Source organism: Sebastes umbrosus, chromosome 9 (assembly GCF_015220745.1).
Source record: "Sebastes umbrosus isolate fSebUmb1 chromosome 9, fSebUmb1.pri, whole genome shotgun sequence".
Lineage (NCBI taxonomy): Eukaryota > Metazoa > Chordata > Actinopteri > Perciformes > Sebastidae > Sebastes > Sebastes umbrosus.
In genome coordinates, this window is record NC_051277.1 from 1732834 (window position 1) to 1748685 (window position 15852).

The 15852-nt window shown below is 40.7% G+C and overlaps 1 protein-coding gene across 2 annotated transcripts in view; it reads right to left on the reverse strand.

The window, feature by feature from the left end:
- Nucleotides 1–2511: 2511 nt before the first annotated feature.
- Nucleotides 2512–15852, reverse strand: part of mgat4b (alpha-1,3-mannosyl-glycoprotein 4-beta-N-acetylglucosaminyltransferase B) — a 78777-nt gene continuing 65436 nt past the window's right edge. For both annotated transcript variants that reach the window (XM_037780052.1, XM_037780051.1), the window contains 7 exons: nucleotides 14940–15070; nucleotides 14182–14289; nucleotides 11260–11453; nucleotides 10737–10815; nucleotides 10309–10396; nucleotides 6438–6550; nucleotides 2512–4620 (listed from right to left, as the gene is read on the reverse strand). In XM_037780052.1, the coding sequence (XP_037635980.1) occupies nucleotides 4597–4620; nucleotides 6438–6550; nucleotides 10309–10396; nucleotides 10737–10815; nucleotides 11260–11453; nucleotides 14182–14289; nucleotides 14940–15070 (737 nt within the window). In that variant the 3' untranslated portion in view covers nucleotides 2512–4596. The remainder of the gene's footprint in view (nucleotides 4621–6437; nucleotides 6551–10308; nucleotides 10397–10736; nucleotides 10816–11259; nucleotides 11454–14181; nucleotides 14290–14939; nucleotides 15071–15852) is intronic.

The window sequence follows — 15852 nt, forward strand, 5'->3', positions numbered from 1 at the left end:
GTGCGCGTTGATTGGCTGGATGGAGGCTGATGAAAATCCCTGCTAACAGATTTTATTATAAAAGCGAACCAAAGCGAAGAAGAAGAAGAGACGAAACTCAGCTGTTTTACTGACAATGGCTGCCATTTTGGACTGAAAACGGTTATTATATATATCATATTTTATTGTTCAACTCAGGCCATTTCAGTACAATATGACAATACAATAGAAATCATTTTGTTTTTCTTTTGTAAGGCAGTTTTTTATTTATTTAAGATAAGATAAGATCAGATATGAAATGTGCAGAGTACAGCAGCAAAGGGGAGAGTGCAGAAAACAGGATGCATCAGCTAACACAGTAAAAAAAAGAGCTAAACAAAGTATAACAAAATATGAACCATTTAAAAAGAAGGAAGTATAAAAATAGAGGCAACAAAATTGCACAAATGGAAAATGATATTGCACAGTGAGAATGAAATGAGATTCCACCTGAAAATATCAGGTTATTGTCAGTTTATTTATTTTTTAACTGTCTATTTTGATATTTGCTCAGTTTTGAGGATGTAACTTTGTTATTGTAATGATTTTGCCTTACTGTTTTGTAATTTAATTCATGTGAATTAAAAAAAAAAAGAAGTTTGTAGGCGGACTGGCATCCGGTAGTCTCTTTCAGTCCAAAATGGCGTAAGCGTAGCTCTGCTGCTGGGCGCTGGCGTTGCAATGGAACGATCAATTGACTTTCACTTCTTGGCGATATACGTTCTTTGACCGTGTAACGCATTAACATTATACATTCAGTTATTTTTTGGACTCAAATGAAAGATTATATAGGCCTATTGTGTAAAACTAATTTTTAACACGATAAATATAATTAATTGTAAACGCATTGATTATAGGGTGAATCAGCCTAATGTGGGACATTTTTTGCATTTCAGATTTCTAGAATATATTGCGATATGAAGCCAGTACATTAAATCCAAACCCAGTACCACTTCGACATCCCCACGATGTGTCCTAATCAAACCAAAAAAAGAAAGAAACTGCAGATATCACACTCATAAAAGAAACTGTAGACATATCAGGACTCTAATGCCAAGTTTTCTCAGACAAATCTTGATTTCCTAATGTGGGACAGTCATGTCTGGAATGTGGGACACTGAGACGTCTGTTAAAAGACCTAAAAATCACCTTAATTAATGTAGGAAACACTCATGTTCAGTAATTTTACCAATAAAGAAAACCGAGGCTTATGTGTGGATGTTACATGGAGAATTGAACAACATCAAACAAACAATAAGACTATAAATAATGATAAATAAATAAAGAATAATTTATATAATTGTTTTGAAGCATTTAGGAATATTAGAAAGACATTAAATATCAATAGTTTTATTGACTTTTTATTTGTTTGAGGACGACCTACGGTACACCCACTGGAGCTGAGGCGTCACTTTACGGCAACTCGCCCTATATCGTAACATTTTAAATACATAAATGCAAAATAACAAAAGTTACCCACACTTTCAATGGATTTTTAAGTGAATTAAAAAAATATATTATCATGTTGTATCTCGTTAGTTTAATCTCTAGGCTACACTCCACAGTTTGTGGTTTTAAGGGGAGTTAATAGGTGTAACACAGTTTTGGTCTCTAACTAAGAAATTGTCCCTGCACCTAACCCCCCCTTAAAACCACAAATTATTACATTACAGTCTCTACAGATTGAAAAAACATCAGATATAATGTGTTAATCAGTGAGCGTGTATTTTTTTAAACTTTAGACAGAACCAGGCCAGCTGTTTCCCTTGGTTTCCAGTCTTTATGCTAAGCCAAGCCGAGCTAAGATAACCACATTGTGCCTCCATTTCTGTGCTGAACATGAGACTGACATCCATCTGAACAGCTCTCAGGAGTATTTCCCAAACTGTTGAACTTCTCCTTTAACTCTCTGTGAGCCGTGAGAGTCATGTGATCTTCCTCCATGTGACCCATGTGACCGCCTCCTCATCAGACCCCTCAACAACAGGCTGCTTTTATTCACTGTGATGAACCATGAAGCTGCTTTTATTCACTGTGATGAACCATGAAGCTGCTTTTATTCACTGTGATGAACCATGAAGCTGCTTTTCAATGTCCTCGACCCAAATTATCCCTCCCCCCCGGATATTTACTGTTTTTATCTCTGTTCAAACATCCACATTGTTTGTGTCATTAAGAACATTTTCTCTGCATCTGCTCGCTAAATTTAGATTGCAACTTGTGAAATTGAAGACTTTTATTGTGAAGAGCACAGTTTTTAGAGCCTCTCAGGATCACTTCCTGTCACCTCACGTTTTTTTTCTGCATGAAATTGAAATAAATTCACATCTTCTCCTGTGATTAATCAGCTCGGTACCAGAGAGGAGTGATGTCGGGATTTCATCATTTCCTCTTTGATGAAATCTGATGACATTCACAGAAATCTGCCCCCCCCAACACCTCCCCGAGTCCTTCAACACAAACCTACACCCCCGCCCCAAAAAATAAATAAAATCATTTAAATTTCTGTCTTTATTACAAGTCACAGATTGGATAGACGTTGGAGATCATTTAAATAGAGTTTATCTAAAGGATACAAAAGACAAACACAAGATTATATTAATGCATTCCAGTGCATCTTACAAAGAAAAGAAAAGAAAACTCGGGATGTTTCCTGAAGCTTGAAGACGCTCCGTTCAGAGTTCTGTTGGGTCGGTTCTCCGTCCGAATGAAAGTCCAGTTTCTTCTGGAGGAAATGTTCTGCTGAATCGCTCCTTTAAATGAGTCATTTTGTTCTCTTGAATCACTTTGTTTGTTCCCTTTAATGAATAATTCGGTGCGTTTGAATCACTGAGGACTCGATGGGTTCGTTGTTTTGAAGGTGACTCGTTTTTTGGGGTTAAATTAGGTTGAAAAATGAATGAAAGTCACATAAAAACATAATTTAACTGTTTAACTGGTTATATCTTAATGTGAATTCTGCATGTCGAGTGTATTATTACTGATTCTGGATGTGAAACCTCGTTATTCAGGATCATAACAATAATAATTTACATCATTTGAGGGAACCAATTATTGACACGAGGGAACAAACAAAGTTTGAAAAGAAAACAAATGAATAATCTGAAGGACCACGAGGAGACGACATTAATACGAGAGGAAGAAGACGGCGTCTCTACAGAGAAGTTAGAATTAAACAACAGTATTTTATCATTTATACTATTTATTACCAAACGCGTCGATGAGAGACTGAAGATGGAAACATGTGAACGTCTGGATGGAAATACTACAGTAAAGTACAACAGGGTACAGCAGAGGAAACTAGAGTACTGTAGAGTACTGTAAAATACTGTAGAGTACCGTAGTACCACTGTACGTTGGAGTACTGCAAAGTATGTTAGAGTACTGTAAAGTACACTGGAGTACTGTAAAGTACATTAGAGTACTGCAGAGTACATTACAGTACTGTGAAGTACATTAGAGTGCTGCAGAGTACATTAGAGTACTGTAGAGTACATCAGAGGACTGTAAAGTATATTAGAGTACTGTGAAGTACATCAGAGTACTGCAGAATACATTAAAGTTCTGTAAAGTACATTAGAGTACTGCAGAGTACATTAGAGTACTGTGAAGTACATTAGGGTACATTAGAGTACATTAGAGTACTGCAGAGAACATTAAAGTACTGTAAAGTACATTAGAGTACTGTAGAGTACATCAGAGTACTGCAGAGTACATTAGAGTACTGTAAAGTACATGAAACTCCTGTGAAGTACATTAAAGTACAGTGATGTACATTAAAGTACTGTGAAGTACATTAAAATACTGCAAAGTACATTGGAGTACTGTGAAGTAGTACATTAAAGTACTGTGAAGCAGAGCAGTAGTCAGTGAGAAGGCCTCAGTAAACTCAGAATAAAACAACTTTAAAATACTTCCTTATAAAAGTAAAATACCAGCCGTCACCGTCAGTAGTTTCAAGAAGGTCCGAGGTCGCAGCAAAGGATTGTGGGTACTCGTTGTGGCTACATTTGGTCAGTCCGGGGCTCGTCTGCGGTTGAAGTAAATCTGATGTTGGTCTCGGTTTTAAGGCAGATCGCTGTCGGACGGGCAGCAACGACGGACACACATCTACACACTGAGAGGGCATTCCTATGGTAGTGTGTACTTCTCTACGCATATACGCACATACATGGTTACTGTGGGGGGGGTAGTGTCGGTAGAAAGGTCCGGACCGACCGTCTGCAGATCAGAAAGAGGCCTTTGAGTCTTTGAAACAGCAGTTTCAGTGGACGCGGGCGGCGCTGTCGCCCGCTGCCTCGACCGTTACCAGTGTTTAACATTTACCTTCCTGTATGTACACATAAATACAGACTCTTAATTACAGCATCGACAGCTTGGTTCTGTCTGAGTGATCCGTGGTCCAGTCTCTGGTCTGTTCAGTCCTGCAGCGGCGAGGTCCGGCCAGACGGCGGCGCTGTGGCACCGCGGTGTGGATCTGGTGAGCGGGACTGGAGCAGGACGGCAGCCGACGGGCCTCCGGGTCAGCTCGGCTGGACGCTCGGAGGCGCTGAGGTATCGCTGAGGGGGAGAGGAGCTTCACTCGGCTTTCTTTATGAAGATCTGAGGCAGGACGAAACCACAGGAACCAGTTTACAGAAACCAGTATGAACCAGTAAGAACCAAGATCAGCATACAGGTAAATGATCCAGTGTGAACCTGGATCAGCATACAGCTAAATGATCCAGTGTGAACCTGGATCAGCATACAGGTAAATGATCCAGTGTGAACCTGGATCAGCATACAGGTAAATGATCCAGTAAGAACCAGGATCAGCATACAGGTAAATGATCCAGTGTGAACACATAGATACTGGTTGAGATATTCAGTGTTTCCTCTCTGAACCGGACATTCTTTAAAGGGTTAACATGGAGAGAGACTTTCTCCTCAAAGGGAGGTCAGAGGTCAGAGGTCAGGCGTTCACACTGAACTCTCTGCATGCCACAGTCTCTCTGGAGCAGTGAAACTAATCCTTTAACACCAGTTCTCAGAACAAAATGGACTATTTCTATTTTTGATCATTTGATTCTTCCAGTTAATTGGGACTTTATGTTTTTGAGGCTTTCTGACGTCGTTGGACGTCTGTGAATGAACCAGATGTTTAGAGGTTCCAGTTGTTTATTCTACTGTTTGATTTTTTGTAAAGTTTGTTTTTGAAAATAATTATAATGACTGAAAAGACAAGAATCTGGTCTAATAATTAACTAATTGTATTTCACATATTCTAATAAGAATTTTGGGATATGTTTCTCAATTCTTTCTGACTTTTTTCACTAATTGTTTTCACATATTTTAATACGAATTTTTGGATACTTTCCACAATTTTTTGGATATTCTTCATATTTTTTTGACATTTTTACTATTTTTCCACATATTTTAATAAGAATTTTCAGACATTTTTCACAATTGTTTTTAGATATTCTTCACATTTTTCACAATTTTGTTTTACATATTTTAATAAGAATTTTTAGATATTTTTCACAATTTCTTTGGATATTCTTCAAATTTTTCGGACTTTTTTCACAATGTGTTTTTACATATTTTAATAAGATTTTTTAGCTATTTTTCACAATTTCTTTTTAAGAATTTTAAAATATTTTTCACTGTTTTTTGGGATATTCTTCACATTCTTCATACATTTTTCACTAATTGTTTTCACATATTTTATTAAGAATTCTTGGATATTTTTCATAACTGGCAGCCAACAACACAGCAAGATAACATTTTAGATGTGTAACTTTAGCCCACTGCTAGCGTTAGCCTCCAGTCTTTCCTTTGTTTAGCCTCCAGCTAACACCGAGACGTGGTCATGACGGCGACACTAAAAGGGTCTTATATCTGACATCCTTACATCCCCTGGAACATTTTCAAGGACCCTTTCCACCTCATCAGGGACCCCTGACAGACCGCTGGAGGCATTTCCATATCTCCTGCATCTCTTTCAAGTTCCATCAGGAACCCCCTCAAGGACGCCTGGAATCCCATCAAACATCAAAACTTCAGTTTCAAGCCCTCTTAGAATCTCCCATAACACCCTCTGATTATCAAGGATGCCAGGGATGCCTGGGACCACTGAAACCTCTTCAAGACCCCTTGTACCCTCCCCCCAAATACCTTGAAATCCTATTACACACTAGAATGGCATTCCTAGAGACTTCCCCTCCTGGATGCTTAGAACCCTTTGAACCTCTTCAAGAACTCCTTTAACCCTCAATGAAACCTCTAGAACCTCTGCAGGAACCCATGAACTCAAACCCTAAGTGCCCTCAGAAACCTCCTCAAGGACCCCTTTCTTCTTTGACTCTCTTCATCATAGATAAGAACAGGAGTTGTTGTGGGTCACTCTGGTTTTAATGTGGTTCCGGTCCAGGCGGTCTCACCTCGCTGAGGATCACCCAGACCGGCGAGTCCGTCAACACCGAGAGACGCATGGCCTCCAGGGGCCCGAAGGTGGGGTCCACCTCCCCCTCCGTGATCCCGTTCTTGAACGCTCCTAGAAGAGATGAAGAAGATCAATGAGATCAATAAACCTGATGGACAATCACCACACCGGTTTCCCAGAATGCATTGCGACCACTTTTAAAACCCAAAACAATAAGAGCGGTGTTGATGGACTGCGTGTAGTTTGTCTCACAGGTCGGTTTCTTCTGTATATGGACAGAACTATTCATCTTTGTTGTAAATATCATTTAGTTCTACTTGTTTATACTTTATTCTATTTAATTGCAATTTCAATGTTTTATTCTATTCTGATTTAAAATATATGAGTAGTTGTTTGTATACTTTCTGTTTGTAGCGAGCTAGCGAGGAGGAAACAACTGCATGTTTATATTGATAATAAAGATGAACTTTGAACATAATGTTTAAAAAATCAAAAAAAAAAAGATGAAATGTAACTAAACTAAATGTAAACTAAACTAAACTAAACATAAACGAAATGTAAACTTAATGTAAACTAAATATAAATTAAATGTAAACTAAACTAAATGTAAACTAAACTAAACATAAACGAAATGTAATTTTTTCATTGTTTCTTTATTTCTTTGCTCAGAGCTTTTGATTTATTGATTTGCTGTCGGGATATAAAGAAAATTAAAATAGACATTAGCAACCCTGGCTTTAAATAACGTCCATATCTAAAGACAGCAGTGAGAGTTGGTGTCTTTAAGGGTTTTTAAGGGATTTGTTGATGGAGGTGAGTAATTAAAGTTTTGTTTTTAATGCTCTTTGTGCATCTTTACGGGGTTATTAATGGTTATTGAGACCCATTAAAGTCCATTAAGTGACCCCTGTGGTTCTGTGAGGCTGTTCTGCTGTTTCTGTTGTTATTCTAATGTTCACTCGTCTCCGTCGGAGCCCGTCTGGCCTCCCGCCGCCGTTCAGCCTGATTTCAGCTCAGTGGTGGTTTTTGGTGTTTCTGCACCTCAACAGAGCAATAATCCCTCAGAGGATTTACTGGGATTATCCTGCTGGCAGCGATGCTTCCAGGTACGAGTGTGTGACCATAATCCCAACAAAGAGCAGCGTCGGGGGTTATTGTTATTGTTTATCACGGAGTATTATCTGTTATTATTGTGGGTATTATGGTTTTCATTCAATATCCAGAGACTGCCTGAGAGCTTTTCTCAGAAACAGAGACACATGATGAAGACAATAAAACACAGACGATGAAGACAATAAAACACAGACGATGAGGACAATAAAACACAGACGATAACAAACACACAGTAAAACACAGAAAACACAGATTGTACTGTGTTAGACAAATTCAAACGTTGACCTGATGAAGGCGCTACAGAGAAACTCAGGAGGATTCATCCTCTGGGGAACATGAACGTGGGACTCAATATACATCCAGTATTTCCTGACATATTTCAGTCAGGACCAAAGTACAGCGAGAGATAAAAGTATATTATATATTATAAGTATATTAAACAGAGTTATTGATCAGGTTCATTCAGTGGACTTTGTTTAAATCTAAAAGGTCTTCTAATATTAATAATCCTATAGTAATACTACTGTACGTTAGAGTACTGTAAAATATATTGGAGCACTGTAGAGTACATTAAAGTACTGTAGAGTACATTAGAGTATTGTAAAGGACGTTAGAGTACTGTAGAGTACTTCAGAGGACTGTAAAGTACATTAGAGTGCATTAGAGTACTGTGAAGTAGTACATTACAGTACTGTGAGTACTCTAAAGTACTTTTCCTACAGCCATAAATAAACATGTATATTAAACAGAGTTATTGATCAGGTTCATTCAGAGAACTTTGTTTAAATCTAAACGGTTTTCTAATATTAATAATCCTACAGTAGTACTACTGTACCTTGTACTGTATGTTGTACTGTACCTTGTACTGTACGTTGAAGTACTGTAAAGAACACTGGAGTACTGCAGAGTTTTAAATCTAATTGGTCTTCTCATATTAATAATCCTAAATAAATGAATAAAATCCTGATTAATCCCCTGAAACCAACCCTCAGCCTTTTAAGGCCTTTTAAGGCTTTTTTAAAGGAAGATTTGTGTGTTGAAGGAAACATTTAAGGGTGATTTAAGGGATAATATAAAGTGTTTCTCTGCAGGACGTCTGAAGGCAGCGAGCTCAGATTAATAGAGTGAAGCAGAACCGGACGATCGATCCGCCGACTCTTCTGAAATATTGATGAAGGAGATAAAGAGCTGCTGGTAATTTATGATGTCACATTAAAAAGTGTCCTCATCTCCTCCTGAACTCTCCTCCTGAACTCCACATCCTCTGTTTCTTAAAACCTCCTTTAATTCTTTACTTCCTTCTTCAAACCCTGAATTTGCAGATTAAACTGGCTCACATGTTTGAACGTGTTTATCCTGGGATGTAATATTATATCATAATATTCATATGGTGCTAAAGTACATTATAAGTTAATTTATAGCACTAGTTTGTGAAAGAATATAAAGAAACATCTGTATTAAGCAGACAAATATGTAATAATATGTACGAATTTAAAGTGAAATGAGTAAAACAATAAATAAAAACTATCTATGATCAAAACAAGATAAGAAGTCAAAACTATGATATTTGTATCTATTTTTAGTGATTGTGTATAAAACTCTTAAAACAACTTAAATATTTGTAAAATAAGTCAAACTGTTATTTAATTAGAGTCTTTTTGATCCTGTAAATCTGCTTCATCACAGTCCAGCTGCTGAAGTTCTGTATGAGAACCGTTGGGTTTTATTTCATGTTGATATATTATATATACCAGAGCTGTCAAAGTTAACGCCATCCATTTGTTTTAGAGCCACTAATTTCTTTAAGGAGGATGATTTACTCTTCATCCTTCAGTTCATCACAAACATCAACATCATCTGATCAAGTTCAATCCTGCAACTCCGAGTCGACCTGCTGCTGGAAGCTGTTTTACTGCTTTTAGAACTTTTATAACTGTCGTAAAATAAAATGAGTTTTATACCAAAAACAGTGAACTTTACGTCATCGGAACAACTTGTAAATGTCCCATAAACCCTTCAGTGTGTGTGTGTGTGTGTGTGTGTGTGTGTGTGTGGTCCTGTATCTTTGTGAGAACCGATCTGATATTAGACTCCAGACTGAGGACATATTTTCTGTTCCTCTGTTCTTTAAAGGTCCCATATCGTGCTCATTTTCAGGTTCTTACTTGTATTTAGTGTTTCTACTAGAACATGTTTACATGCTGTAATGTTAAAAAAAAACATTATTTTCCTCATCCTGTCTGCCTGAATATACCTGTATTTACCCTCTGACTGAAACGCTCTGTTTTAGCACATTTCAACAGAATTGCGTTGCTAGGCAACAGTTTGGGTCCATGTTTACGTCCTGTCAGCTGATGTTATTCACATCCACTCCAACAGGAAACAAACTGGGACACAGTTAGAATGTTTAACGTTTAAAACCGTGTAATGGTCTTTATATTGTATATTTGTGACATCACAAATGGACAGAAATCCTGACGGCTTGTTTCAAACGCACAGTTTCTGAATACGGGCTGTGTGTGTTTCTCCGTATATTGTTTTTAGTGTTTTGATAGTTTAACAGTATTTATAAAGCACTTAAACCTGCTTTATAATATAAAAGACATGAAAATCTCACTTTTTACAATATGGGACCTTTAAAGGGCCGTCTGAAGATCAACACCTGGTTTTAGGGTTTAGATCAGTCAGAGTCCACAAATAGAGAAGCACCAAAACAGAAAAAGGACCAGACAGCCTCTCTGTGTGTCGTCACTCACCTATCCGGATGAATCCGTCTTCTGTCCGATGGTACTTTGGTGTTTTCTCCCTCCCTTCTGTCAAGGCCTCTTTATCTGCCTGAATATTCTGGAAAACACACAAACAACCTCATGTTCACTATGAATTATACTCTATAATAAAAACACTTCATAATGTCCAATTAAAGTTTGTTCTGTACAAACATCATGTATTAACTCCTTCAGCCCCGTGAGACCTTTACATTCTCCATTTCTCTGCTGTATCGCACTGAGCTCTTCAGTCATACTATGATACCAGTATCTTCACTCTAGCTTTAACTCTGAGCCGCTACAACCTAGAAATCTCTCAGTCTTCATCAGCCTTCGTCTCATCGTCGACCACAGAGGAGGAGGAGGAGGCAGCGATCCGTCACTCCACTGAAGTAAAGTTAACTGGTTCAGAGACTCACGTCGAACGGCAGAACCTCCACCGACGTGTTGAAGAGTTTGTCTCCCGGATGTTCGATGTTCCCGCTCCGAAAGAAATACCTGAAGGACAAAGAAGGAAAGGTCGGTTTAAAATATATGAATAGAATATTTATTATATATTTTATTATATATAATGTATGAAATAATCAAAAATGTTTATTTGAATCAGTACCCTATCCCAATACCCGGTCCTGGTATCATCTGGTACCCCTCACACCCTGTAACCCCTAGTAACCTCTGACCTTGTACCCTGTAACCCCTAGTAACCCTGACCTTGTACCCTGTAACCCCTAGTAACCTCTGACCTTGTACCCTGTGACCCCTAGTAACCTCTGACCTTGTACCCTGTAACCCCTAGTAACCTCTGACCTTGTACCCTGTAACCCCTAGTAACCTCTGACCTTGTACCCTGTGACCCCTAGTAACCTCTGACCTTTTACCCTGTGACCCCTAGTAACCTCTGACCTTGTACCCTGTGACCCCCTGGTACCCCCTGGTACCGACCTCTCGATGCGGACCGGTGTGAAGAAGCGTATCCGTATGAAGTCCCCGGCTACGGGTGTGAAGGCCCAGAAGAAGTCCTCCCCCAGGTAGGCCTTCTCCAGGGTGAAGTGCTGGTAGGTCTTCAGGCTGGTCGTCACCTCCGCCAGCGGGTTGGCGTGACCCTTATGGAGGGTCTGTTTCCCAAAGTCCTTATCCTGGTGGGGTTAAAGGTTAGTTATCAGTAGATTGATGAAGCTGTAGCTGCTTCTTAATGATGAAGAGTGAGTTTTTTGAACAGCCTGAACTGGACTGAAAACGCTTGGCATATTTATTATAATTTATTGTTCAGTAGAATATGACAATAGAAATGATTTAGTTGTACTTTTGTACGGCTCTTTGTAGGCGGACGTTTTACTGACGTCTTTCAGTCCAAAATGGCGCTGATGCTGCAATGGAACGACCAATTGACTTTCACTTCTTGATAATATGCGTCCTTTGCTAGGGGACGCGCTGCTCCACTCAACTGGCCGTTCAAGTGGTGAATACCCTCTCATTGGTCCCTGGTGTTCTGCTCGCCGTTTCAAATAGGAAACAACATGGCGGCCTGCTCATAAACTTTCTTTTCTATGTAAACAATCCACCAAATCTGCTTCTGAAAAATGAGAAATAGGCGATGACGCCACTGCTGGATCTGGTTTCATTTCACAACTAGATCACCTAGTTTGGTCTAAGTTTCAAAGCCGGACGCGTCGCGCCGGACGGGCTCATTTGCATAAAGGAGTTTTCCCGCCTTTTTATTTTGAAAGAGCAACAACCAATGAGGAAACTCCAACACTCGGCCGACCAATCGTGTAACTTCATCACTCAGTGACAGACGTTTGTGTTTGTCGGGCTGATCCTCTGAGGTCACACCAGAGGTCGTATATATTTCCTGACAGCCGCCATCTTGTGGTCCTGAGAGTGATTACTGCTCACTGTCCGTAACAAAGGTGGAGGTGAGGTGACGTAGCTTATTACAGGAGAGAGAAGTGTCTCCCATTAGAACAAATCTCTCGACTCTCTACAGACGAATAAATCCCACTTTAATTCTTTCAATCTAACTTTGATTTTTAAACCTCGGGGCTGATTTTCTGACTGAAGCGCGGCGAGCGTTCAGTTCTGGAGGGTAATAGCTGTGTTTAGCCTCCATCTGAACACGGCCCCATGCAGGCCGGCCTCCCCGGTTCAATCTCCACATCAAGGAGGCGCTGGACCGGGACGGACCGATCAATATCCGATTGATTGGAGCAGACTGCGGCAGCAGTCGGCGGGGCTAATATCCATCGCTCTCTGAACGCAGTAATCAGAGGCGAGGCGAGACGCTGCTGCTGCTGGCAGGAAGTGAAGCTGCCAACCGCTGTGAGATACGGCCGCTAGTGTCTGAGGCTGCAGAGGCTTTCAATCTTCATCTCTCCAGAGACGCCAGACTGAACTTCCTCTGAACCTCAGGGAACTTTACTCTGACAGCCGACCAGTTCAACCAGTTCAGTTCAACCACTTCAACCAGTGCAACCAGTTCAACCACTTCAACCAGTTCAACCACTTCAACCAGTTCAACCACTTCAACCAGTGCAACCACTTCAACCAGTGCAACCAGTTCAACCAGTTCAACCACTTCAACCAGTGCAACCACTTCAACCAGTGCAACCAGTTCAACCAGTTCAACCACTTCAACCAGTGCAACCAGTTCAACCACTTCAACCACTTCAACCAGTTCAACCACTTCAACCAGTGCAACCAGTTCAACCAGTTCAACCACTTCAACCAGTGCAACCAGTTCAATCAGTTTAACCAGTGCAACCAGTTCAACCAGTCTGCTGCAGAAAGATCTAATATATCACTCAGCCGTATATCTGAGAGAAGACGTTCATATTGGACCATCCCATCCTGCAGCTCAGATTTGTAAATAAATATTGTGTCCTGTATGTACAGAAGTGTACGAGGTGGAGGTTGAGGTGGAGGTTGAGGTGGAGGTTGAGGTAGTGCACGACTGTGAAGCGAGGTTTTCTTCCCGCTGTAGTTTAGGGTGACCAGGTGTCCCACTTTATGAGGGACTGCACAGCATTGCTTTTAGGGATGTCAGTAATAAATCGTTTAACCGTTAACCAACATTAAGCGTTTTAACCGATTAACGCTATCGGTTAAAACGGTTAAAATAAATATTAACAATTAACTCAAAAGCTGAACGGCTCAGAGGAGCGGCTGGTCTCTTTAAAGAGAATAGCTGGTCCACCTTAACAGCCCACCTTAAGAGGCGGAGCCGGAGTTGCAGGATACAGGAAGTCGGCTCCGGTCTCTCCGGCTCGTTTGAGCGGAGGAGTTGTAGTTTCATAGCATTTATTCACCAACAAATAATCTGTACACACACTGCTACACCTACGATCACAGCTAGAACGCCACCAACAACCTCACACTCACCGCCAACACACACACATGGTCTGTTGGATATTCGCTAAAGTTACCGCAGCGGCGAGCACGGAGCCTCCGGCAATGCTAGAGATGCTAATGTAGCACAAATACACACACTGATTGTTGGACACTCGCTAAAGTTACGCCGGGCAGACACACAGCGGACTTTTTTTTTACATTTTTATCTGATCATTTTCAAACATTTTTCGGATATTTTTCACTATTTTTTTCCAGTTTATTTTACTAATAATTTTCAGATATATTTCAGATTTTTTGGCACTCAGCGCAGAATAGACGCTCAGCACCTCGTCACGCTGCTGGCGTTTGTAGCATAAAGTAAATACGCAGCGCTTTTTTTCCCATTGCAAAGAATAAAAAAACAACATAGAGGTCGTGGCAGTTGGTTTGTCATTACCGCGGTATTTCAATAGTGCTGTTATTGCGACAGCCCTACACACACACACACACACACACACACACACACTCATTGGTTACCTTGAGTTTCTGTATTTTTCCAGCCAGAGACGAGTGTGTGCCGACATGTTGGAAGAGAGACGGTTTGAAGCGAATCCTCAGGTTTGCTTTCTGTCTGTCGCAGTGTTTCTGATGGAGACACACAAACACACACACCGATCAGCCATCAACATCAACATTAACTCCTTCAGCAGTTTGAGCTCCAGTAGCTCTTCTATTGGATCAGACAACACGGGCCAGCCTTCGCTCCCCACGTGCACCAATGAGCCTCGGGTCTGACCCTGTCGCCAGTTCACCGGTTTTCCTTCCTTGGACCATTTCTGGTAGGTCCTGACCACTGCAGACCGGGAACATCCCACAAGAGCTGCAGTTCTGGAGATGCTCTGACCCAGTCGTCTAGCCAGCACTATCTGGCCCTCGTCAAAGTCGCTCACATCCTTACGCTGGCCCATTTCTTCTGCTTCCAACACAAAGCTCAAAATGTTCACCTGCTGTCTAATGTATCCCCCCCACTGCCAGGTGCCATGGTAACCAGATAATCAATGCTATTCACTTCACCTGTCAGTGGTCTGAATGTTATGGCTGATCGGTGTATATAAATAAATACACTTTTTAAATCCTTCAGTACAACACAACAAAACATCCATCAGAGAACATCCAGTGTGTGTTCCAGTAGTCCACGGTTCAGGCTCAGGTGTGTGTTAATCAGCTGGTGGTTCAGATATTTGCTCTTCAGGGTAAAAAGGGTCCGATAGATGAACGTAATAACAGCTACTCACCGCGTCCTTCTCGGGGTTGCACACCTTGACCCACATGATGTGGTCCAGCAGCCAGTCGATGGGTTTGTCTTTGTAGAACATCAGCATGAACTCCACGATGAGCGACAGGTCTAACGACTTGAACATCTTACCTGTCAGAGAACCAGACGCTGGATCAAACTCTCGTTTATTAATTCAGATTTCACACAGAAACGACTGTGAAGTCGGGGCCACATCTCAAAGTCTCTCATCAGCTTCAAACATTACACTCTTTTCTTTTTCAGAATAACCAGGACTGTGATACTTAATAACAGATTGAATAGTTAATTATTTTAGGTTCGCCTGAAAGAAATGACATCATTCAGAAATTAATATGATTATATATATAAACTGGAAAAACAAAGTTTGGAAACTTGTGTTTGGTGGATTATTTCTCTGTTGTTTCAATGCTAATGGGCATTGTATTTTACATCGTTGGAAAGCTTGTTAATTTACCTTCACAATGATGTCCTACTTGTAAGGATCATGCATTTGTGGGATGAGCAACACAGCTGATTATGTGGGTAGCGCCCAAGAAAAATTTGCCAAAATGCTCAGCCAATGGTAAACAGTGTATTCTCATAAGGCTACCAGGAAGCCTGCAATGACTGCCCTTCACCGTCAGGCCCGTTTGCGCTGGTGTCGCAACACAGACAATGGAACCTGAACATGTGGGGGAATGTCATGTTCAGTGATGAGTCCAGGTTCTGTCTGCCAAAGCTGGATGGCAGGGTCAAAGTATGGAGACGACGTGGAGAACGCTATGCTGATTGTTGCACCGATGGAGTAACAGCTTTTGGTGGGGACAGTGTCATGGTGTGGGGCGGCATCTCCCTCACTGGCAAAACAAGGCTTGTCATCATTGAAGGCCATCTCAATGCAGGGAGATATCGGG